Genomic DNA, 25,167 nt, shown 5'->3' with positions numbered 1-25,167 from the left:
TCTTAAAATCATACCAGAATTTAGGAATCTATGTCACTGGCACACAGTAGGCACTTAATAAATTCTAATTCATTCATGCACATTGAACTTAATTTTCTTTTTCATCTACTGTGAGAAATCAAGGAATATGTGCTTCCAGGTTTGGAAGAGTAAATGCTCTCTCAGATTCTCACTTGGATCTAAAAGTCACTTCCCCCAATATGATACAAGGTTGTGTGCTATAGACCACCCCCCTCAACTCAGAACTATAGAGCTAGAAGGCATATTAGATATCACATAACCCAACCCCTCTCATTTTTAGAGAAGAATGAAGGCCAGAGAAGTGATTTACCCATAAACATCCAACAAATTTCTGGTGCAATAGCCTAGGTGTCCTGACTTTCTAGTGTTTCATTCTATATGCCACATTGCAGTCTTTACACATTTCAGGGCTCTGGTAGATAGGTTTGTGCAGGGGTACAGTGTCATATTTTAGTGATGCTACAATCTTCAAAGAAGGTACAGAGGAAACCGGAACCCCAATACTATAAGCCTATAAAAGTAGGAACAGGAGAGGAAGAGATTTTAGGGGTCATTGTTTCTCCAGGTGTTCCTCAGACATAGTCTTCTCCAACTATCTCAGAGATCAAAAAAGGCACCTAAGACATAGGAGCAAGAACAGGAGCCATCAGCGTCATGTTGGCCCCAGAGCTCCTAGGGTCCTGTGGTTGTATACCAGGGCAACAAGTCTTTTCAGATCCAGCTTGGACTTAGAATGAGTCTGTGTTCTGGGCAGCTTTTGCCTGCCTCATTTTCCTCATCTGTAAAATGGGAATAATAACACCTCCCTCAGTTGTTGAGAGGATAAAATATGATCATACCTGTAAAACACTTTGAAATCTTAAATAGTATATAAATGCTAGCTATTACCATCCCTACTACCCTAAACATGTACAGGACAATTATAACATACTTCACCTATAAAGTAAGACGGAAGATTCAAGACATCATCTACAATCAAAGGCTGACGTTCTAAGGGAGAACAGCAGGGCTCTTTGGTCTAAGGAAAAGACCACTGCCATAAAATGACTAATTAAAATCATATTTGTCTTAAGAAACAGCTTTCAAAAATAGGCTTTGTATTTGGGACCCAGAGAAATAATAAATAAATGTTAAAAAAAAAAAAGGAAAGGAACATTAAAATTACTGAATTTCTAAAGCTAAGCCAATGAGCCTTTTACTCCTCCTTTTACTTACTCCTCCATTGCTTACCTGAGCGTAAAGGTGGGCTTTCTCCTCCTTTCTAACTTTGACCCCTTTACTCTGCCCAAGATTGCAGATGCATACTATTTTTTGGACATTTTTGTTATATTTGTTATAGGTGATAATATTTAATGTTATTTTCTAACTACAATGGTCTCTGCCCTCATACTTTTGATAATGTTTCTGACAACAGTGTGCTATCAGAATAGGTACTCGTTAAAAAGTATCATTACTGTACAGTGTGTACTACTGTAACAGTTACATGTTACCTTAAAATTGTTTCTTTGTTTCAGACATAAATACCTCACATTTCCCTAATCAGAACAGGAATTAAAAGAACTGTTCTCATGTTTTTCTATTTATTTCATATTTCCCATACTTCAAGGATACAAACTTTTTATTTTCCTGATATTGTCCCTGTCTATAGAACCCATCTCTACATTAAATAGTCTTTACAAATTGCTATGTAGGATCACCTTGCTGTTGATAAACTTCTAATTCTATCCAGTTTGAAACTGAAGGACCTACCCTACTCCCTCTAGTGTTTGTTGTCTTCTTTCCTAAAATGCATATCAAAAGCAGTTAGTTAACTTCATCTAAGTTAGGAGCTCTTTAACTTTTTTGGTGTCATAGACTCCTTTGAAAGCCTACAGAACCCTTCTCAAAAGATTTTTAAATAATTGAGAGGAAATGCTATATTTCAGCTAGAGGTTAGTGAAAACAAAGTGGTAGTTTTTCCCCCCATCCAATTTCAGAGAACTCCTGAAATCTATCCATGGATTGTAGACTCTAAGTTAAGAACTCATATGAATCAAAGTGTGTGAAAAACAGGAATAAAGTCAGTGTCATTGAATTTCAGAGTTCATGGGGCTGGAGAAACTAAGGTGTAAGAATCTGGAAAGATGTGAGCTGAAGGGCTTTGGACATCAAACAGGATTTTATAGTTGATCCTGGAGGTGATAGGAAAGCTGGGGTTTACTAACTGATAAGGGTGGGGAGTGATCAAGGTCATATCTGCACACAAGGAAGACCAATTTGACACCTGAGTGGAAGTTGAACTGGAATGAGGAAGTTCTTGAGACCAAGCCGAAGACTATCACATAAAGACCACAGTCCAGGCCTAAGAGAAAGGAGCTGGCAGTGTCCTACAGACACTGAAAGAGTGGCCTCCATCAAATTTCAGACATACTGGGAAAGGTGACTGGTCCAAGTCACTATTTTCTTCCCATGACTCCCAGAATTTGAGACCTACCTAATTTGAGGTCTGCCTACGTAGACCACCTTTATGAGTTGCTGTGGCCAAAACAATTCATCACCTGATAGGAAAACCCTGATATTAAGTCCTTACCACCTTAACTAGGTAGTCCTCCAAAGGGTTCCATTGCCAATCCTTATTCAAAAAGTCTCTGACTTACCCAGCAAAAATGAGCATGATCTTTCAGTGGAGATGGATATTCAACAAAATAGGGGACTTCCAAACCTTCCTGATAAAAAGACCAGAGCTCAACAGAAAATTTGATTTTCAAATACAAGACTAAAGAGAGACATAAAAAGGTAAACGAGACAGAAAGAAAAATGTTATTAATAAGGACAAACTGTTTACATCCCTATAAGGGAAGATGACATTTGTAACTCTTGATAACTGTATTGTTATTACACCATGTTAAAAGGGGTATACATAAATCGGGTGGGTATAAGTTGACTTTGATGTGATGATAAAAAAAAATCTAATCAAGTGGGTTAAATGGATCTGAGTAAGTGGATTAATCTGATCTAAGAAAATGTACTGAGAGAAAAGGAAAGGAGGAGGCAGACAAGAGTAAATTACATTACAGGAAAAGGCACAAAAACCTATTACAGCAGAGGGAAAGGAGGGAGGGAGATGAGCATAGTTTGAACCTTATTCTCATCAGATTTGGCTCAAGAAGGGAATAACATAATCAGTTAGGTACTGATGTTGATAAACTTAACCCTTCTCAGCAATACAAAGATCTACGACATCTCCAAACACCTCATGATGGAAAATGCTATCCACATCCAGAGCAAGAACTATCAAGTTTGAATGCAGATTGAAGCATACTATTTGCTATTTTTTTTCTTCTGTTGTGTTTTGTTTCCTCTTTCTAGTGGTTCCTCCTATCGGTTCTAATTCTTCCTTACAACATCACTAAAGTGAAAATATGTTTAATAAGAATGTATATGTATGGCCCATATCAGATTGCCCACCATCTTGGGGAGGGAGGTGGGGAGGGAGGGAGAAAAATTTAAAACTCAAAAGCTTATGGAAGTGATTGTTGATAAATCAAAATAAATTAATAAAAATAAGTAGGAGTTAAACATTTTGAACAAAATGTAACATGTAATAGGAGATCCTTTGGTAATCTACTATTTTTCTACCAACAAGTTAATTATAGCAAAACTTTTCAAATCTAAAAAAAAAGTCTCCGACTTGATAGGACCTGCTAGAGTTTCCATTCCACTGGCGAACATTCAAAAGCACAGAGTTACCTACACTGCACAATAAAGGCATTAGAGTAAGACTTTTTGTGAGGATTATTCCACTAATCTTTCCATATTAGTTGAAAAATTATGAACTCCATTCCACAGAGGAAAACTGAAGCACTAATGGTTTGTTAACTTGCCCAAAATCACACATCTAGCAATGATGCTAGGAACAGAACTGTCCCTTGCTCCCCACCCCACCCTCATTCAATCTACTGTTTCCTGTTACAAGTTAAATTGAATTTGCAATATAATATAAAGTCCAATAACACTGTGCTAAAAATTCAAATCCTGTATTTCTCATAAGACAGCCATACAAAAAAGACATAAATGTGTTTTAAGTTGTTTCAATTGCTGTGGTGGATTGCACTATTCACTTTTCCAAATATCCCTTATGAATAGCAACATATATCTTAGCAAGATATCTTATTGGGATTAAGGTGTACTCCACGATCCTGGAAAATTTTCTGTTTTAAATCATTTAAAAAGTAAAGGAGATTGAACGATCAGTCTTATGCTCTGAGCCAACAAACAGTCTCATTAACAGAATGCCCTAGCCAACTCAGTTAAACACAAGCACCTGATACATACCAGTTTCTATCCCCTATGCAAAGACAGGCTACTAGGGCATTATGAAGATCCTCTACATTTGGGGATTCAGGTTATTTCCAGTGCCCTCTATGTCAACATACTCTACCTCAACAAAGATGCATATTTTCTGTGCCTACTTATTTACATATCAAACTTTCCTTTATGAAAAAAAAAGAGCTAGCATGTGATAAAGAATTAGAATAAACTAGAAAATACTGACAGCACACAATGATGGTATGACACTAGAGGAGTTTAAAGAACAGACAAACTAAAGTCCTTGGTTGCTTGTAAAGAATTGATAATTTATTCATTCAGCAAATACCATCCAGGAGTAAGGTGCTATCTTCAGAACAAAACTAATAGCTTTTCCTGCCCTCAAGTTGTTTACAAATTTACTGGGGAGAAAAACCATATACACATAAAGTCAATAATGACATTACAAAAGATGTCATAAAGGAGTATGTGACCAAGTACTAGATAAAGGGTAACAATCATTAAGTGCTGTGAGTTCATAGGCAAGAGACAGTACTATAATCATTGATGGCTGAAGTGGTAAGAGAAGCTTCCACGGAGAAGGTGAGATTTGAGACAGACCTGGAAGGCTGGCTAGGAATTGGATTGGGGGAGGGGGGAGGGAGGTGTGAGGGGAGACAGGACAGGGTAGCTAAAATAGTCTGATAATCAAAGCAAAAAGGTGTAGATGCAGGAATTTGCATGAATTCTGTAATTTGACAAAGTATTTGAGGGTGAAAAGAGAAAATTAAGAAAATAGTTGTGAAAGCTTTTCAATTAAGCAGATACCTATTAAACTAAAAATGAAATGAAAAAGAACGAGAGAATCCAAGGCTTGCAACAACTGAAATAGAAATTGAGATTTCTATAACACTATTCAGAAGTAGTCAATGGACACAAAACTGTCATTTGATGGAAAATTATAAGTAGCTCTCCAAAGACAGGAAAATGCAATAAATTGCATTCAGGACTTTAAAAAACACAAAGTCCTGCTGCAATCACAGAGGTCAGCAATAAACATGAGAGACAGTATAGTATATACTGATAGAAAACGGTATCACTAGAGTCAGGAAAACTTGGATTTTAGTTCCAACTCTGAAAAATAGGCTGTAAGATTTAATCCCTAACCTGTAAAAGACATTCCCCAAACAAAGGACCAGACAAAAAAAAAAAATACCCAGAACAATACCTTCCAAACCCTACCTTTAGTTATCATCTGGCTCACAAAAACACTTAAATTACACACAGAGATATTAAATTGATTTTTAAAATCCAAGTCAGACTCAAAGGAAACCAGGCATACTCATGAAATACAAAAATCAGCATTAGTATAGAACGCTTCAATTGGACTAAGTTTTGACTTGATTCAGGTATGAATAAGGGTTCTAGATTAAGATGTTTCTGAAGCTTAAATGATCAAAGAGGGCAGCAAGTTGAACAGATTTTTATATAGCAGATTTTTATAACCTGTGAAAGTTATAGTGGAAACTAAACTAGACATCCAGGTCTAATTAAACCTCTCATTTGTTCATCAGCATTTAGTTGTACTACTCTGAATATCCAATGAGAATAATAACTAACATTTGTATAGACACTCTAAAGTCCCCAAAGCACTTATCTGTGAAAGAAGGTTAGATGAGATGGTCACCAAGGATCTTTCAACTTTATAAATTTATAAATTATAATCTATGAGAGCATAACATTATCTAGATTCTCACAAAAAGTCTATGAGGTAGACATTACATTCCCATTTTACTGATGAGGAAAGCAAAGTCAAGTGACTGAGCATAACCATCTGGCTAAAAAGTCAAGGAGGAACTGAATCCATATTTCAACTGACTCCATTTCCAAGGGCTCTCTTTCCACTACACCATGCTTATATGCACATGTTTTCAAATCTAAAGTGAGAGAACTCTACTTTTAGGGTAGTCAGACAGTCAACTAGCATTTATTAAGCACTAACAATGTGACAGACAGCTGCTGAGCTCTTTACTATACAGAGAAAGGCAAAACAAAAAGTCTGCTCTCAAGGATCTCACAATCTTATGGGAACTCAGAAAAGTGCTATAAAACAAAGCATGATTTTTAAAAAATGTACAGTGTAGGAAATTTCATCCTTTTTGAATGAAGGGAAAGAAATGAAAAATTAAGTTAAAATAGTGTTACAGAGCACAGGCTTTGCAAACCTTAGGGTGATATATAAAAGTAAGCTATGTAATATCTAGCTCCTCACGTTCTCTTAGCTTACATAGTTCAAAGTGGCAGCAAGAAATAGTGGAGAGTGTGCTGGAAAAATGCCAAGACTCTGGGAAGTCAAATTCAAATCCACCTCAGGCCCCAGCTTTCTGTCTGTGTAACATTAGGCAGGTTACTTGACCTCCCCTAAGACTCAGTCTCCTCATCTCCTAAACGAGAGGTCACATTAGATGATCTGAGATCTCTTCTAAATCTCTATGATCCTAAGTCACATTTACTTAATTTCTGGGTTTTAATTTCTTCATATTTAAAATGGGGAAACCTCCTTCAAGAACTACCTCACAGTGCTATTGGGAGAATAAAAGGAGATTCACCTATGTTAAAGTGCTTTATGAAGTTTAAAGCTCTCTATTTTAGACCACTGCACTGGGCTTGCCCCTCGGTCTGGTATTGTTTTTATACATTCTACCCTACTGCATACTTCTGTGATGAAAGAAAGAGACAGACTAATCAAGCACTGGGGTTGTACTCTTTTTTTTTCTACTTTTGTATTCCTAACACAATGCCCTGCCTGTAGCAGATACTTAATAAATATTTGCACTTTTTATTGAAGCATAAAGGGATCCCAGCCTTAAAGAACTGTCCAGATTTGCAGAAAAGATACCAGGCATGGGAAAAGGGCAAAGGCACCATAAAAAATACGGTCTAAGAGCAGCCCAGTAAATCCCAAAAAGAGCACTGTTACAATGGAAATGGCCAGAGGGTAAACTGGGCCCTGAATACCAGGATAACAAGTTTGGGCTTTCTCCTATAGGTAACAAAAGAAATTGAAGTTCATGCAAACATGTTATTACTTACATTAAATTTGCAAGTTAAACTTTCCACTCTCAGAAACTGCACGATATATTTTCCATACTCATAAAATTTTAAGCAAATGCGTGATAGCACAAGATTTCAGGTCTTATTTTTTCCACAGACAGGAGAATAGGCCACTATCCAACATCAACGTGGGCAAACTTCCATTCCATTCTTTCCTAAAAGCCCTAACACACAGAGTACAAAAGTACCCTCCTAATTCCATCGCTCAAGGCTGCCTTCTTAATTACAGCTTGCACCAAGTAGTCAGGTCTGTCCTAATAATAATGCACTGTGGTAGAAAGAAGAGAGTTTGGACATCTCATCTGAGTTAATATCCCTGCACCGCTTTCTGTTAAAGGCCCGCAACCTAATCAACACAGACCGCTCCCACCCGTTTCTGCAAGAGAGAAAAAGTTTCCTGCTCCCGGACTCAGGAGGCTTCCCCGCTTCCCGGTTGTAGGGGCTTTGTCTGCCGGCACGCGCCCCTTCTCCCCTGCTAGTGGGGAGACCCCTGAGCTCGCTTGGAAGTAAAGGAATTGCGGGGGGAGGGGGGAAGACGAGGTTCGGGTGACAATAAGCAAAGCTGACGGAGTTGTGATGGAAGCAAAAGAAACAGGCTGAGTGGCGAGCCGGAGGGTGGGCAGGGAGGAAAGAAGGCAGATTCCCCAGAGGAGAGCCCTGTCGGACGGGGCTCCAAGTACAGGGTGACTCCCGGGGAGGGAGGGAGTTGGGGGTCTCCGAAGTTGACCACTCTGCAGAAGAGAGCAGCCAAGGAACGAAGCCTCCCCCTCCTGGGCGCAGAGCAGTCGCCGCCGCCCCGCCAGCCTCCCACTTCTGGGGGCGCACGGAGGCATTGGCACCACTCCCGTGAGGATGCCCCGGGAGGCAGCACTTACCGTGTGCCGCGCCACATCGGAGGAAGTCATGGTCTCCGGGGATGTCCTGCAGCTGGCCAGGATCCGGGATACGGGATAAGCCGCAATTTCTGCGCCCTCCTGCCTCCGAGGGTGCAGGGGAAGCCCCGGAGCAGAATAGAACGGAGATGAAATGGGAGGAACCGAAGGCGTCGCGACTACCGCCCGGGGGCTCCCAGCAGCTGGAATTTAACTGGTGACGCAAAGGAGTCTGGAGCGAGCCTCCGGGGGAGGGTGGGACTAGGAGAGCGGGACACGGGGGCTGGAGAGGGGTGGAGCCAGAGCCCCGAGGAGCTCGGGAGACCCGGGCGGAGTTCATTGAGGGCGGTAGCCCGAGGGAGGGAGGAGGCGGGGCCTTAGCGGAAAGGCCTCCACGAGGAGAGGGAAACGGGGCGGGGCCAAGTCGGGAGACTCCGGAGAGGGCAGGTCCTCGTGTGCGAAGGCTCTGTCCAGCTGGGGGCGCTCGCGTGACGCTGCTGACAACCAGGCGCTGGGCGCGAGCCCAGCTGAGGCCGGGGGAGGGGCATGTGCTGGCCCGGCAGGGATCCGCGCCTTCGTAACCGTTCTAGGCCGCGAATCACCCTTCGAGGCAGGGAACCCCATGATGTTTCGGAGAGGGGAGGAGGACAAAAGAGAGTCTGGAAGAGTTGGGGGGCGGAGTCTGTTTTCTAAAAGCGGGGAGAACGTCTAGAGTAAAAACAATGAAGGGAACGTAGGAAGAATGTGTGCGCCCCCTCCCCCACAGCCCCCTCCCCCACAGCCCCCTCGGCAACCACAGTTAGTGGGGACTGAGATTGGCAGACCGGAGGGCGGGACCGGAAGTGAGGCGGAGCCCGTGGGGAGGGGCCAGCCAGGGAGGGAGGCAGGGGAAGGGCGGGGCGGCGGGAGCAGGGGGCGGGGTCTGGGGTGGCTGCTGTTGCTTTTGCTGCTAGTAGAGGTGGTGGCCGGGCAGCCGCTGCGGGAGGCAGCTGCAGACAGCACGGCGTCTGTCTGTCCAGAGGCACCGACTGGGGCCGGCCTCACCAAGCGCAGGAGCAGACGTTCGTGGTCTCCCGGGGCCGGCCGGCGTGTTGGGGGCCGCAGTCCAGCTCCCGCAGGATTTGAGCCACCGCCCCCTTTTCTCCAGGAGGTTCCCCTAGCCGAGCTACCCTTCCCGCCTGCGATGGGGCCGGGCTGAGCCGCCTCCCGCCCCGCTGTCCCTTTGCAAGGGAGAAAGGAGGAGGGGAGGAGAGGGATGGAGGAGCTCGGGCAGGAGGCGGTGCTGCTCTTCCTCACCCAAAGAGGGGGCCGAGCCCGCAACGCGGAGCTGGTGGAGCATTTCAGGGGGGCCCTGGGGGGCGAGCCCGAGCAACGAGCCCGGGCCCGGGAGCACTTCAAGCAGCTGGTGAACGCTGTGGCCACGGTGCGAACCGACCCTGCGGACGGGACCAAGTACGTGTACCTGAAGAAGAAGTTCTGCGGCGGTGGTCCGCCTCCCCCACTGCACGCGGGGGCCCCGACCCCCCAGATCCCTGAGGGCGGCGAGCCTGAGGCGGGCAGTGAGCATCATCCCTCGCCTCCAGCCGGGCCGACGGACTTGAAAAACGAGGATGCGCGGAGCCCACCAGCCTCCCCCGGAAATGGGGAGCCTAACCCTGTGTTGCAAGAACGGGAGCAGCAGTTACCGCCGCAGGCATCTATCCAGGTAGTGCCCAGCATTTCGGTGACCGAAGCATCCGAGCTCGAGGAGGCCCCGGGTTCTTTGGACAGGGCTAACCCGGCTACCTCTAATGGGCCTGAGTCACCAGAGGGAAGCGCTCCTCCCTCGGCTGGGGACCACCCGCTCCCGGAGGGCAACCCTGAGGAAAGTGGACCGTCAGCAGACCAGGAATCGCCACCCCAACTAGTCTCGGGTGAAAGCAGCAGGAATGAATTGCCGAGATTGGGGCAGGTGCAGCCCCTGGGCGTCGGGGCGCGGAGGAAGAACTCTAGACGCAATGTACCTCTGCTTCGGGGGCTGCCGCAGGGTTCCTGCGGTGTGGAAGACTCAGAGCCTCTCCCAAGAAACTGGGAGGAGGGAGACAACTGCAGCTCCCCAGGAGGAGTCAGTACTCCGAGACCTGGCCGGAAGAATTTGCTGGACCTAATGATAGGCAGTTCCCCGCAGCTTAAGAGGAGCTTCTTTGTTGGGGGAAACAATCTGGGGGGCTCTACTGGAGGGGGCCGTGCCACAAGAGGTGGTGGAGACTCGGACACCGCTTCCCTGGCTTCGTCTTCTAACGAGGAGGAAGGAAGCGCAACCGGGTCGGTGGCCTTGGACCCTCTGGAACATGCCTGGATGCTTTCTGCCTCGGATGGTAAATGGGACAGCTTGGAGGGACTGCTCACTTGCGAACCTGGGTTACTGGCTAAGCGTGATTTCATCACTGGCTTCACCTGCCTTCACTGGGCCGCCAAACACGGAAAGCAGGAACTCCTGGCCATGCTAGTCAACTTTGCCAACAAGCACCACTTACCGGTAAACATCAACGCCAGGACCAGCGCAGGCTATACAGCTCTGCACCTAGCAGCAATGCACGGACATGTGGAGGTGGTGAAGTTACTGGTGGGGGCCTACGATGCAGACGTGGACATTAGGGATTACAGCGGGAAAAAGGCCTCTCAGTACCTGAACCAAAGCATCGCAGAAGAGATCAAGAACTTGGTGGGTGCCCTGGAAGACGATGATGGAGAGAGCACTTCGGATAGTGGAGGTGGTCGCTGGAAGCTCTCTAAAGTGCTCCCTTCACATCTTATCACATATAAACTCTCTCACGTACCGGAGGATGGGGGAGATCACCACCACCACCACTCCTTGGCTGATGGGTCAGCTGGGGGCAAGTCAGTGAGTCGCAAAGCATTAGGTGGTAGCAGCAACAGCAGCAGGATGAGACCTAGACTGAACAAAATCCGGTTCCGAACACAGATCATTCACAGCACTCCCTCTTTTAGGGACCCTGAACAACCACTATCAGAGGAGGAAAGGTCCCTTAAAAGCAGCTCCTCCACATCTTCCTTCAAACTGAGACCCAAGTCCAATGTATTCGGGTAAAAATTATCCTTTTGGGCACAATTTATAGTATGTGCCCTCTGGCATAGGAATTTTGGGTGTCAAACAGAATTAGGAATAAGTATAGGAAGCGGAAGGAGAAAGTTAAGGAAAATAAACTCCATGTTCTGTACTTGGGAGGGGAAGGAGAGGGAAAGAGGTCATGCATTCCCTTTGGTAAACCCATGTATAAACAAACTGGAGAGTTAGGTTTTTAAACCTTTCCGTACATGGCTGATTCTCTGCAAACACTGGCTTATTTTGGTCGAGGTGTATCAGTGCCAACAGATTCCTTCCCCTTAGAATTTTTTTTTCTTCTTGATCTGGGATTTTTAAGGTCTAGACAGGAACTTAAAGTGGGAAGGACTTTTTAATGTTACGTTTTACTGTTATTGGGTTTTATGCATAAATACATCATTTTGGTGCATCTGTTTAAATATTGCTACTCTCATAGGAACAAGATAATGCAGTTTGTAATGAAATTTGTATGTGCTGCCATGCATTTTCTATTAATATATTTGCTGTTGGAGGTACTATTACTACTGAATGTATAGTCAGAAGAATGCAAAAGCACTGATAAAGAATAATGTGAGTGTAAATGCAAGTGTTCAGTTTGTTCTAAAAAGAATTTCAGTTTATAGTCACTGTGAACTCAAATGTTAAGTACACTTATTTTTGAGTTGTTACATTCCATCCTGTGGTACATTCCATCTAACTGTATACAACAGCACTGCACTCAGGTGCATTATTAGTAACTTCACCTAACAGACCTAGAACACTCAGCACCCAATCATGCAGTAAATTAATAGTTCTTCAGTCAGACCTAAATAAATTTAAGTATTAAATATTAATTGATTAATAACCTAGGGGTCACTTAACCATTGGCCTTGCTTTTTTGACCCATGATGCTTAGAGTGGAAATGCTTAAAGAAACAATTTCTGATATTAGAGGCTTACCTAGAATTGGCAATCTACTAGCATGATTCTGTGAAGTAACTGTTAAGTTAGACTTTCATAGACTATTACATAATTCCCACTTAAGGTACAATTCATTTTTGTTTTTACAAATAGAACTTTCTTATTATCTGTGCTCTGAAGTAATGTTCTGCACATTTTAAGATCTTAGTCTAAACCCATTAGTGAACCTTAACAGCTTTCTTGAAGTTAGATATATATATATATATATATACTAAAGGAAGATGTCAACTAAAAGCCAGGTGGTGAATCTTCCAAGTTTAAAAATGGCACTTTCCCTTCAAGAAGTAAGTTTCAGGGCTGGTCCTATATTTTGAATGCTGCTGGTTGTCCAATCGCTTTGTACATAAACAAAATTAAAATAATGCCAGTTAAAATCCAAGACTTCAAAATGTGGTTCCCAATTACATTTCCTTTACGTATATATATATATTGAAAAATGAATGGCTTTACATTTCATTTAAAAATCTATCTCAAAAGCATATCAAAAGCTTCTGTCACTGAATTAGAAAAAATTATAAGAAGAGCTAGCCCAAGCAGATCTGCTCTTATCAATGGTCCTCTGTTGCAAACTTACAAGCACCTACCTACTCTGGTAGAGATAATGAGGGTAAGGGAACTTCCCCTAGATTACCAGTTTAACCACTGCATACTTTGCACAGAGTTACTGCATTTAGACTTCTATATCTCAACATACAGAAATTAGCAACAACTCGATGTAATATCTTTCATTAGATGAGGAATGTTACTTGCATAAAGACACATGAAAAATTGTATTTTAAAAATGTAAGCTATATTCCTTGGTGCCTTTACTTTTTTTGTTTGCTGTTATGAAAATGGGACATATCAATGCTTAAAAAGCACTTTTTACTCACACAGATGGGTCAAGAGTCAATCTGTAATCTTGTACAAGGAAAAAAATGGATTTCTTATGCGAAGAAAATTCACTTGCTTTATACCATCTGTATAGCTTATAAGGAAAACAGTTAAATAAAGCTCAAAATGTCTAATAATGCAGAATAAAGTGTGAATTCCCAGCTCCTAATTTGCATTAAAATTGTAAGCTAAGGGACAAGGTTTATCTTGACTGAAAATTTTAACCCTCTAATTACTGATGTAAAGATTGGCATATACTAGGTATTCCTATTTTGAAATAACAAAGATAATTCAGTAACATTGATTAGAATACAAGTATGTTTGAATGTACTGTTGAACAATCAAAATACTAAACTATTAAATAGGAATGGTACCTAGTTGAACAGGATATTTTATTTTGAAGAATTTTGTGGGTTTAGTATTCTTACTCTTTGTGGATCTAGCAATTTGTATATATTTTGCTTTTACCTCCCCCTCCCACCAAAATATTTGTTTTGGCTTACACATAAAAATATATTAATATTATTTTCAAAAATCATTCCATTTAGGAGCTATTTTAAATCTGCTTAATCATAATGTGCTTGTGTGCTATGAAATTTGTGGCATATATTCCACTTTTTGAGACTTTACATTTCCTCTTGGTTATTTTTTAAAATTCCAAATCAAGAGAAGATGAAATCAAATTATTTGTATACACCTGAAATTCATAGAATTGTGCCTATTCATGGATATGTGTATTGGATACTTTAAAAGATGTTTATTCAAAAACTGTGATACAAAAAATGAACGTGTGTGTGTGTGTGTCACAGGTACACTTGAAACTATTGAATGTGTATTAATTCTGTTAACTTTTTATGGTATGTGTACTGCAGCTAGCCTGTATAACTTGAAAATTTGATACCATTTTATTGTGTCTTATGCCTAAAAACTTGGGGGCCAGGATGACTTGTCTTTGTGTGTGTGTGTGTGTGTGTGTGTGTGTGTATACATATATATATATATATATATACAGTAAAAGTTGGAAGTCTGAGAGTTTGGTTTGTGTGTAAGAAGTTGAACTTTCATTTTGCCAAAAATAAAAATTACTCACTAGAATTTTGCTCAGTTTTTTGTATTGTCAGCATTTATAGTCTTTGTGAAACAGATTGTCACGTCTGTCGGGAACTTTGACCTTCTTCTCCATCCACTGATGCAGGAGGATTGGGAAGTGACTCCTTTAGGTAGCCTGTGAACAGAAAGATGCCTTAACCCACACACACACACATCAGTAGATCAGATACAAATCACAGTCAACCATAAACCCTCCTAAAACTGTAGAAATCCTCCACACCATCAGTGTGTTGCTTTTGTGATGAAAATGAAGAGGTTGGGAAAAAAACATACAGAGTTGCATACATTTAAGCATGGTCCTCCCCTCTAAGAGCACTTGAGCTTGCTCATTATTATTTTAAAACCTAGAAGAATTGGTCAATTTTTATATTTGTTTTATCTAAAAGAATAAAGTCATGTTTTTACCTCCAAGAAGTAATATTGTTTTTCCTTAGAAGTGTATATCTTACAGAGGATACTCTGAATAATTCATTTGGAAGCATGTCCCCATTTGAAGGAACATAGTTCTTTGTTTTATAAAGTAAACATTTAAAGTTTAACCACAACAATGAATACCCTATTTAAGTCATTGGCACAGGTTACCTAAATGTATCTTATAGAAGATATAAATGTGTTAGAAATGACTTGGCTTTAAAGAACTACAAATGTGCCAGTCCCTGTAAGATGTAACAGTATTGCTTCAATGCCTCTTTTGAGGGTTTTTTCCAGTTAATATTATTTTGATATCTTACATATTTACCTATGGGTTTTAAATGTCAATTTAAGTCCTCCTCTTAAGGTTCTCTAAATGTAAACTGACTTTGTGAATTTGCTTCCTTCCATTTGTGTTTACATACATATCCCTGGTTTCTTCTAGATAATTACCATCTATGCTAATATAGGTATGTGTATAGCAGGTGTGTATATGTGAGTTTGTACCTTTTTCATAGATAGGAAATATTAAGACAAAATAGTGACTTCAAATACTTCAAGGACTTTTATGTAAAAGATGTATTTATTCTGTCTGGACTTCAGAATTTAATGGAGAGGCAGATTTTATCACAATATCAAACTTGTTAATTAGAGCTGCTTGCAAATGGAAATAGAGGTAAGTGAAGGTTCAGTGAATAGAGAGTTTGAGTCTAGAAGACCTGGTTTCTGCCTTTTAATGGCAGTGTGACTCTGGGCTAGTCACTTAACCTTTCCATTCCCCCAGGCAACTCTTAGTTGAAGAGCAAGTTCCAAGGGAGTTTCTTCACTGGTAATTCCCTAATGAAACCACAAGTACAAAACCCAGGAGAAATTTAATGGAATGTACTACTAGAGGATGTGGTGGTTCATCACTGAAAGTGTTGTAAAGACTGGATGATCACTTGTTAGGGATGTTGTAAAAAGGCTAAATGGGGTAAGAGATTAAATTAGGTGATCCTTAAAGTCCTTTCCATCTCTTCAGATACTATGATTCCATAATACATATCTTAACATCAATACACATCAACAATTCATTGTGAGCATTTATAGCTTAGCATTTATTGAGTTATTGTGTGTGATACAGAATCCTTGTAAGCAGAGAACTTTCCGTGGTATGAGTATAGTATATAGTAAATTTGCTCCAATCTGAGGAATTAAGTGATATATGATTAGTTTAATTCTGACTAAATCCAGTAGGATTCTGTTTGGTTTAGTCAGGTTCCGTGAGGGGAATCTGCACCAGTTAGCAGTAACTCCTTTGATTTTATAATGAGGCCTGAATCATAGGAACAGAACTCAAGCTGGATGTGACCTCAGAGGTCATCTAGCCCAACTCCTTTTATTTTACCAGTGAGGAGCTCAGTCCTGGGGGTATTCAGTGGCTTGCCTAACCTTACATAGGTAGTAAGGATCAGAGCTGAGATCTGAACCTATATCCTCTTTATACTGTACCATCCTGTAGTTCTAAGGACCATGGGAAAACAGTCATTTCTTGGATGTTCCTAAGAGGCCCAAAATGAGTGCAAAGGAAACTGAACTGAATCCCTGTCCCATTTGACAATTACATGGACTTTGGAGGGAATCCCCAGAATTCCTAAATGTCCTTGACACCAGAGACCTGGTTGCCCAAGGAGCGCTCCTGTTGGAACAGTACCCAAAGCCTAAACATCTATTACTTCATCTGACACGTTTACAATCCTTAATGACAAATTGAAAATCCTTCATGACTTAGTGGTTCTCAAGTTTGGGTTGGTCAAAGGAAATCAAATATCAAAACTTCAAGTGATGAGACTCTACTAATTTATCTAGTTTCGTTCTCAAAAAAGAGTCACAGTCTGTCAACAGAGAAGGTAATTAGAAATTCGAAAGCCCTTCTAACTTGGTAGAACCTACCATAATTTGTTACCCTGGCATCACTTTCAGGAACTCTGGGTCACCTTTATTCCATGATGAGGCATCACAGTAGGACTTTATTGGAAGAGACCATACAACTTGTCTAGACTCAAAGAGTCTGGTTGAAACTGGACCAGCTATGGAATGCAGCAAGTTAAATAGCATATATCTTAATACTGGAACTTCAAAGGTTTGTGTGATAAAAATCTAATTTTCCCCAAATTATTTTCTGCAGCCATGAGAACATCAGCAATAAGCCTGGAAATAAGCATTGGGAAATATTTCTGACCTCAGAAACTCCCCTAGCCTAAGAATGCTGTTATAAAATCTTGGCACCTAAAGATATAAGGATCATCTAGTCCAACTTCTCATTTATACATAAAGAAACTGCTGCTTGGAAGGATTAAACAACTTTATCTAAAGTCATACAGCTAATTAGCAATAGAGATATCTTTGAGACCCATCCAGAATTTTCTGTAAGCTAGTCATGGGATCATAGAACAGGGAAGCTCCTGAGAAGTCAGAGATGTAGTAACCAGTCCAAGATCACTCAGAAAGTTTCCACACGGTAGGTCTACTGACTCCAAATCTAAATCTACTTCAACAACATTCAAGGTGATGGAGCATTCACAAAAGAAAGGAATCACCTTAGAGCACCTTAATCACTTAGAAGTATGAAAAAGACTAAGACCATTTACTAATCTGTATCGGAAACCTTCCATGTGGCTAACGATTTTCATTGGCAATATAAGCAGTCACTGAATTCTGCTACCTAGGCAGCATTACATTCCCTTATGATTTCCAATTATCCCTTCAACACTGATCACCATGAGTACGGTGCCAGTCTAGCAGATCAGACTTCAAGTGGAGTCAGTCAATGTTCAGAGTACAAATGACTTGCCCCAGTTTTCACATTTGGCTTCATGAGTGGTTTGTAACAATTTTTCCCCTGACTGAAAATGAAATGAAGCCTGTGTGTGCCATAAGTACATAGGGACTGATTTTGCCTTTCTTTGTATCCCCATCACTTCGCCCAGTACATGGCATATAGTAAGTGCTTCATAACACTTGTTGATTGGCTGACTAAGTGAGATTGGAAAATCAGCCCTCATCTAGGTTACTGCATAGTGGAGTCCTTGAACCTTAACTATAAATATATTGTTGTTCCTCAGTTGTATCCAACTCTTTGTGACCTCATTTGGGGTTTTCTTGGAAAAGATACTGAAGTGGTTTGCCATTTCCTTCTCCGGCTCACTTTAGAAATGGGAAACTGAGGCAAACAGGGTGAAGTAACTTGCCCAGAGTCACACAGCTAGTAAGTGTCCAAGGTCACATTTAAACTCAGGTCTTCCTGACACCGGACCTGGCACTCTATCCACTGTTCCACCTAGCTGCCCCACAGATAATGAAACAATAAATATTAGGCTTTCTATTTTTCAGTACTTTAAGGACTACCATTTCATCCCAAGGGAACTCTTTCTACCTATGCGGATCGTAAATTCTTCATGCCCTTATAAGACAATCCTCTTGAGTTCCTATGGCTGAAAAAATGTTACCTGGTAGCCAGCCTTTTGGAGATGAGTGTCTCCCAACTTAGGCTGGCTCTCTATCATTAGAAATATAGTTTGCTTCATATTTGAAGCCTTCCTATGACGATGTGTAGGACCTGCCAAAATTTGTGTGCCACTTGGCACAGCTTTGGAGAACCCAGGGTCACCTCTGGGCCATGATGATGCATTGGAGTAAGGTGTTCACGCCAGAATTTTCTGGTATTGGGAATATACGTTCTTTAAAAAGTGATATTTGAAAGTTTCCCTCATTGTGCTCTTCCATGTGTTGTACTCTAAGCAGCAATTCTTTCTTATTACCTCTAGTCCTGGGTTAGCCTGTAAATTATATGTGGCAAAAAAAAGTTGCATGAAGTCACCATGAGCAATTCTGGAATGTTACCAGTCTAGAAATAATGAAGTAGTGTTTGCCACAGCATAATTGTTACTGGATGTGTATCAAGGATAATAGAGGATAGCTGGGTACTGTAGCAGCAACAATATGCTGAGTTATAATCAAGACCAACCCATAGAAAAAGTTTAAGCATGCAACCAGGCACCATTTCAGACAATAAAACATAGTAGTATCATCTGTGAACTGCTAACAAAAAAGAGTAACAAGATAGTGCACTCTGGGGTTATTAGGAAATGGAGTGGTTCATTCTGAATAAAGGCCTAGGATAACCTATGAGTCAAGGAGGGAGAGTTGTTAAGTAACAGCGGCCAAAGTCACAACAATCTTTGAGTGTTCTTCAGAGCAATAGTGGTACTATGGGGGAAAAAATTAGAGTGAGATAACCTAAGTTCAGATCCCAGCTTTGTTATGTACTGTGTGACTTTGAACAAGTCATATAATATGCCAGTGCCTCAGTTTCCTCAACTGTAAAATGAGGAGTTTGAACTAGATGGCCTATGAGTTTCCTTCTAGCTCTAAATCTGTGGTGTGATGGATAGATTGTTGGGCCTGGAGTCAGGAAGTCATCTTCCTGAGTTCAAATCTGGCTTCATACACTTACTAGCTGTGTGACCCTGGGCAAGTCGCTGTTTGCCTTAGTTCCTCAGCTGTAAAATGAGCTGGAGAAGGCAATGGCAAACAGAGTCAGACACAAATGAAAAACAATTACAAATGAATCAGGTATCTGCAATTCCATTGGACTGGGAACTTACCCCTCTATAACCTAGTGGAAGGTATCACCAAAAATTCTTCACCTTCCACCCAACCTCTTGATTAGTCTTTTTGAATTTAGCTGAATTGGTCTTCACTTAACAGACTTATAGTCCAATACTAGGCCCACATTAAAGGACTTTTCCATTTTAAGAGCACCTGGTGGAATTTGTGTTCCAATGGTGTTGTGTTGCCATTGAGAAGAGTTTGAATTTATGGACCCAGGGTAACTTCCACACCAAGCAACATTAGTGGAGTTTGTAGTATATGTCATATATGAAAATAATATAAAAGAACAAGACAGCGCAAGTTGCTCTATGATGTTCTGTGTGTGTGTGGCATGTATGTGTATGTCTGTGTTTGTGTCTGTGTCTGTGTCCAACCTTACTTACAGCTTCAGTTTTCTCAACTGGAAAGAAACTTAACCATATCCCCTACTTGCCAAATATAAAAAAGGTGAAGGGTGAACTTAACTAGGAAACCTTTGCAGGCTTTTATTTATCCACTAATATATGAAATTATGACAAGTTTCCATAATGATGGGAAAAAAGCACTTCCTTAAGCAAGTGAGCCTTCTTAAAAGGCTTTTCCTAATTCCCCAAGTTATTAATGCTACCCGCCACATCATCGCTGTGCATTCATTTTTAATATAACTTACACTTATTTAACTGCAAACCAGTAAAATTCCCCAGTAGAATGTAAGCTTCTTGAAAGCAAGAACTGACTCACTTTCATCTTGGTTTCTCTAATGCTTAGTTCAGCTCCTGGCACTCAGTAGGTGCTTAATGAATGCTGGTTGATGACTGAAAGATTGGTGACAATCCAAAGGTCTACAGCTCCATGTGCTTTCTTTTATTTTCCTGCCTGATTAACTGGTTGTTTATGAGCATTCACAGCATAACTGCAGACTTCATAGAGAATCGAAGAAAAGCTCCATCTAATAAATCATAGGTCTCTTTAAGTCCTCTCTCTTATATGCTAACATGAACTTTTCTTCCTCCAGAGGCCTAGGACAAACATTGGAAGGAATGTATCAATATTACCACTGACTAAAAACAATCAGACCTGGATTTTGAATTATTTTTGTTTTTACAGTGTCATAGAAGCTTAAATTAATTTGCATTGGGTAGGAATAGTCTTCAGGGCATATTATAGGAGATCTTCAGCTGTGTAAGAACTGGTGTCAAACTCAAATAGAAACAGAGGCCACTAAATTGTGATTAAGGATCCCTGATGGCCACATACTGAATTAGAAAACCACATATTAGCATTATCTGTGTTCTCTTGTATTTTTATTTATTTTGTTACATATTTCCCAATTACATTTTAACTTGTTTGAGGCAGCTGGCACCTACCTCACAGAGTTTGTTTGGATTTGTATGAATCAAATGGGATAATATATGTAAAGTGATTTGTAAACTTCCAATCGAAATTTAAATGTTCACTGTTATTCTTATTATCAGATAACTGTTAGCTTTTGCCTGGGAAAGTAAAGAGGGTTCTAAAGCTAGTTTAGATGGGGAGCTAGGAGGATGAAGAGGACAGGTGCAGAGGGAGAAGTGACATCACTGGATTACTTTAAAATATACTTAAACTGCTCAAATTTAGTTTTGAATCTCCACAGTTCATCTAAATTATTGATGATTTATTATTTGGTAACTGACGTGAAGGTAGACCAGGATTATAGATTTAGAGCTGGAAGGGATCTTAGACAGCATCTAGTCTAATTTCATTTTACAGATGAGGAAACTGAGACTCCCAAAGCCTAAGGGGCAGAGCAAAATTCATAGGAAGATCCAGATTTTCCAACTGTGATCCATTGCTCTTTGCACAGAACCAATCATTTATTTTGCTTCTTAGCTAATCTTCAAATGAGGAAAAGCAAGAGAGGTAAGATTTACTAACCCATTTGGTGCCAACCCTTTTGTTTCATTTTAGTTTTAGTCAGTGCTTGTCTACTAATTCAGATCTAAAGAAAATGAAACTAGCTTAGCATTTGAACTGATTATTTTCAACAGTTGGAAAAAAGAGTACAGAATAAGAAGAAAGTGTTTCTTCTCTTACATCAATTTAACGATGTTTCCATTTGTGGGACAATTACCAGAGATGCAATTTCTTAGTTCCTACTGGTTCAGTGCCCATTTTGAGACTGATTGAAAATCAAACTAGAGTACAAAGTATAAAAGAATTGCTTTGTAACATTTAAATAAAAGGCAACTACTTATTATAATTTTAAGGGACTACTTATTTATTTTAAGGGACACAACTTACAAAAAAACTTTAGTGTGATATTTGAAATTTTTTAATTGTCAGAAATTTTAGAAAATATAGACTTCTTTAGATGCATGGGGGTGGGAACCCAGTTCAAATGTATATTCTAAGGCAGAATTATAGATTTATTTCTGAAAGGACTCAACAATCTCCTTTTGATGTGTGGTTTGGCAGATAAAAGCCAAACCATAAAACCTTTTAAGCAGGAAACACTCTTGCCTTCATTCTGTCTTCTCTTCTGTCATTCCATTGCAGTCACTTTCATGCTGAAAGCCACTAACTTTCTCTCCCAATCATTTAAAACTGGGTCTTTACCCCAAAACTTCTTTCTCCATTGCTTGTGATTTGCTCCTACAAAAGAATAACATCCTTATAGCCTCCTTCTTGGTATTAGTCACAGAGCAATACTCTCCTTGATCTCATGGAGTCCCTGAGTTAGTGGGCCAGGTATGGCTAGCTTTTTCTGAAAGTAGAACTAGCAGCTCCCTATATAGGGTTCTAGGCAGGAACTAGGGTTCTAGTTAGATGGCACAAATGGATGGAGCACTGGGCCTGAAATTAGCAAGACCCATCTTCCTGAATTTAAATCTGACCTCAGACACTTACTACTTGTGTGATCCTGGGCATATCATTTAACCCTGTTTCCTTTGGTTTTCTCATCTGTAAAAGTACTCCAGTATCTTTGCCACAAAGAAAAAAAAAACAAAAAACACCTAAATAGGGTCATGAAGAATCGAACACAACTGAAAAACAACTGAACCATATACAGTTGTAAGGGTTATCCTGCCCTGATCAATCTTGGGTCTGTCATAATGACGGACATTTCCATTTGAGCTTCCTATCATAGGTTAAGACTTCATGTCCACTAGAGTCTGCTGTTAAAGTAAAAATACCTTTCACAAGAACCCCCTGTGTCAGACACTAGAACTAGGGTTGACCTAATGGCTAAAGCACCAGACTTAGAGTTAGGAAGACTTCAAGTCAAATTCTGCCTCAGACACCCAACTAGTTTGTGACACTGGGCACATCATTTAACATCAATCAGCCTCAGTTTCCTCATCCGTAAGATGGAGTGGTGGAAAAGATGATAATAGCACCTGTCCAGGTGGTGTGAGGATCAAATGAGATAATATATGCAAAATGATTTGCACACCTTAAAGTGCTACTTAATTATCATCGTCATTATCAAATAACTGTTAGCCATCCTCTGGGAAAGTAGAGAGGCCCCTGAAGTGTGTTTAGATGGGGGAGATGTACAGAAGGAAAGACATCTAATGGAAGGAAGGATTAGTGAGGGGCACTTGAATGGCATAGGGACTGGAGAATGCCACGAGTTCATAGGTACCAGCAGTGGGAGGAGGATAGGAGATGAAGTCAAAAGGTGCTAAAGGGAGGGGAAAGGGCTATGAGAGAAGCAAATAGACATATATAGCCACTTTACAATTTTACCCTGGGCCCTCCCTGACATCTCTCCATTGTTCCATCTTCCCCTCAGACATTCAATAGCCTGGAGTTCCATAGACACCTTCCAAGCCTTACTTAGTCTTTCTGCTCCAAAACTTTGAAAACCTAAATTTTCAAGTTAAACTCATCTAGTTTTCCTAACCAACCTAAGCTTTCACCTAATGAATACTTTCCTCGCTTTTCTGCTGATCTGCAAATCTTCTATCTGCTCTCAAGTTCTCATGTAGTCTAGGCCCAACTACCTAAATCACCAACATCTCTTCCTTTCCCACTGAAAAGTTTGTCTTTCATTCCCCCAGTCCTCTTTTTCTGTCCTATTTTATACCCTCAATACAATTCCTCACTGTCTTGCCTAATAAAATGTATTCTCAGCAAAGTCTTAAGAAACTCATTCCCTGTGAGGTGTAAATGACTAATAACCGCTAAGTTACACTCTTATCAAAGTCATTTATATTTTAACAAGCTGACAGAACTACAAGCTAAAGGAATAATGTTACAATTGCTAAATTTCAAATTTTTGTTAATTTTAAAATTTCAGGCACTAGCTAGGAGATGTTTCAGGGGGCAACCTGTCTCTTTTACATGGCTACATTGAGACCATTGGTCCAAACCTACATCATCTGCAGCCTCTTTCCTCTTCCAAACTCCCTTTTCAGTTAATCCAAAAGATTTCTGCCAATATCATCTTCCCCAATACCTTGACAACATCATTTGGTGTCATAGAAAGAGCCCTGGCCTAGATCCAAGTTTCAAGTCTTCCACTTACTACCTATGAAATTGAACAAATAACTTCCTTATTCTGTGCCTCAGTCTCCTCATCTATAAAATTAGAAGGTTGGAAGAGTTATCTAAATTCATTTCCAGCTCTGAATTCTATGATCTTCCTCTCCTCAAAATTTTCCATTGGCTCTCTATTACCTGTCATATTATTGTCCGTTCCCTCACACTAGGTTTTAAAGCCTTGCACTAATAAGACACAGAGAAAAATATATACTAGATAGATAGATAGATAGATAGATAGATAGATAGATAGATAGATAGATAGATAGATAAATGGATGGATGGATGGATGGATGGATGGATGGGTATATAGGAAGGTCATATCTTCTGTGTTCAATATCCCACAACTTAGTGCTCAGGAAATATTTGTGGAATGAATGAATGCAGCCTATGCTGGTATAGGGTAGATGTATTCACAAAGATTCTCATACACAAATGTAAATCTTCACATTAAAACACACTTTCACTTAATGCGGCATAATATTTATAGTCATAGATATAATGAAATATATATATACATATATATACATATATATATATACACACACACACACATATATATATATATATATTTTCTTTATGGAGTTAGGAAGATTCATCTTCCTGAGTTTAAATCTGGCCTCAGACAGTTACTACCTGTGTTACCCTGGGCAAATCACTTAGCCCTGTTTGTCTCAGTTTTCTCATCTGTAAAAGCACTCCAGTAGCTTTGCCAAGAAAACCCTAAATGGGGTCACAAAGAGTTGAACACAACTGAAAAGCAACTGAACCACACAAGGTTATAAGGATCATCCTGCCCCAAGCAGAAAAGAGAGGGGGTACATAATTTGATTTGGAAACCAAACCACCAATAAATGTAAGTTAAACAAATTCCAGTTGTTGTATTACTTTCTCTTTAAAAGGGAATTATTAAATTGAATTAAATGCATTAAATGAAAGTGTGTCTTAATGTGAAGATTTACATTTGCATATGAGAATCTTTGTGAATACATCTACCCTATACCAACACAGGCTACATTCATTCATTCAACAAATATTTCCTGAGCACTTACTCTGTACAAGATGTTCTGTGGGATATAGAAGCTATGACCTTCAAAGAGACTGTGGCATAATTACATAATGGGCATAAATAATTTTGATGTGAAGCATTATGTGATAAATGTCATGTGAATGGTACAAAGAGGGAGGCAGTGGAAAGAGCATTATACCTAGAATCAGGAGATTCTTGGAGTCAATTGAGCCAAGGCACTTAAC

General features: G+C 40.4%; 2 protein-coding genes across 2 annotated transcripts in view; one reads left to right on the top strand and one right to left on the bottom strand.

The window, feature by feature from the left end:
* The window catches only part of LOC114046299 (septin-10), a 51,171-nt gene extending 42,622 nt beyond the window's left edge, over nucleotides 1–8,549 (bottom strand). The window contains exon 1 of the mRNA XM_027866602.1: nucleotides 8,298–8,549. Coding sequence (XP_027722403.1) covers nucleotides 8,298–8,327 — 30 coding nt within the window. The 5' untranslated portion in view covers nucleotides 8,328–8,549. The remainder of the gene's footprint in view (nucleotides 1–8,297) is intronic.
* Nucleotides 8,550–9,460: 911 nt separating this feature from the next.
* LOC114046102 (ankyrin repeat domain-containing protein SOWAHC-like) lies at nucleotides 9,461–14,328 on the top strand. The gene has a single exon (XM_027866355.1). The coding sequence runs from the start codon at nucleotides 9,550–9,552 to the stop codon at nucleotides 11,383–11,385; it is 1,836 nt and encodes a 611-aa protein (XP_027722156.1). The 5' UTR covers nucleotides 9,461–9,549; the 3' UTR covers nucleotides 11,386–14,328.
* The last annotated feature ends 10,839 nt before the right edge of the window (nucleotides 14,329–25,167 follow it).

This window comes from Vombatus ursinus, unplaced genomic scaffold (genome assembly GCF_900497805.2).
Source record: "Vombatus ursinus unplaced genomic scaffold, bare-nosed wombat genome assembly UNPS02014781.1, whole genome shotgun sequence".
In the NCBI taxonomy this organism is placed as follows: domain Eukaryota; kingdom Metazoa; phylum Chordata; class Mammalia; order Diprotodontia; family Vombatidae; genus Vombatus; species Vombatus ursinus.
This window is presented reverse-complemented; position numbering and strand designations above follow the sequence as displayed.

Excerpts from the sequence above, each read along its gene's own strand:
- LOC114046102 (XM_027866355.1), top strand. The coding sequence starts at position 9,550 with ATGGAGGAGCTCGGGCAGGAGGCGGTGCTGCTCTTCCTCACCCAAAGA.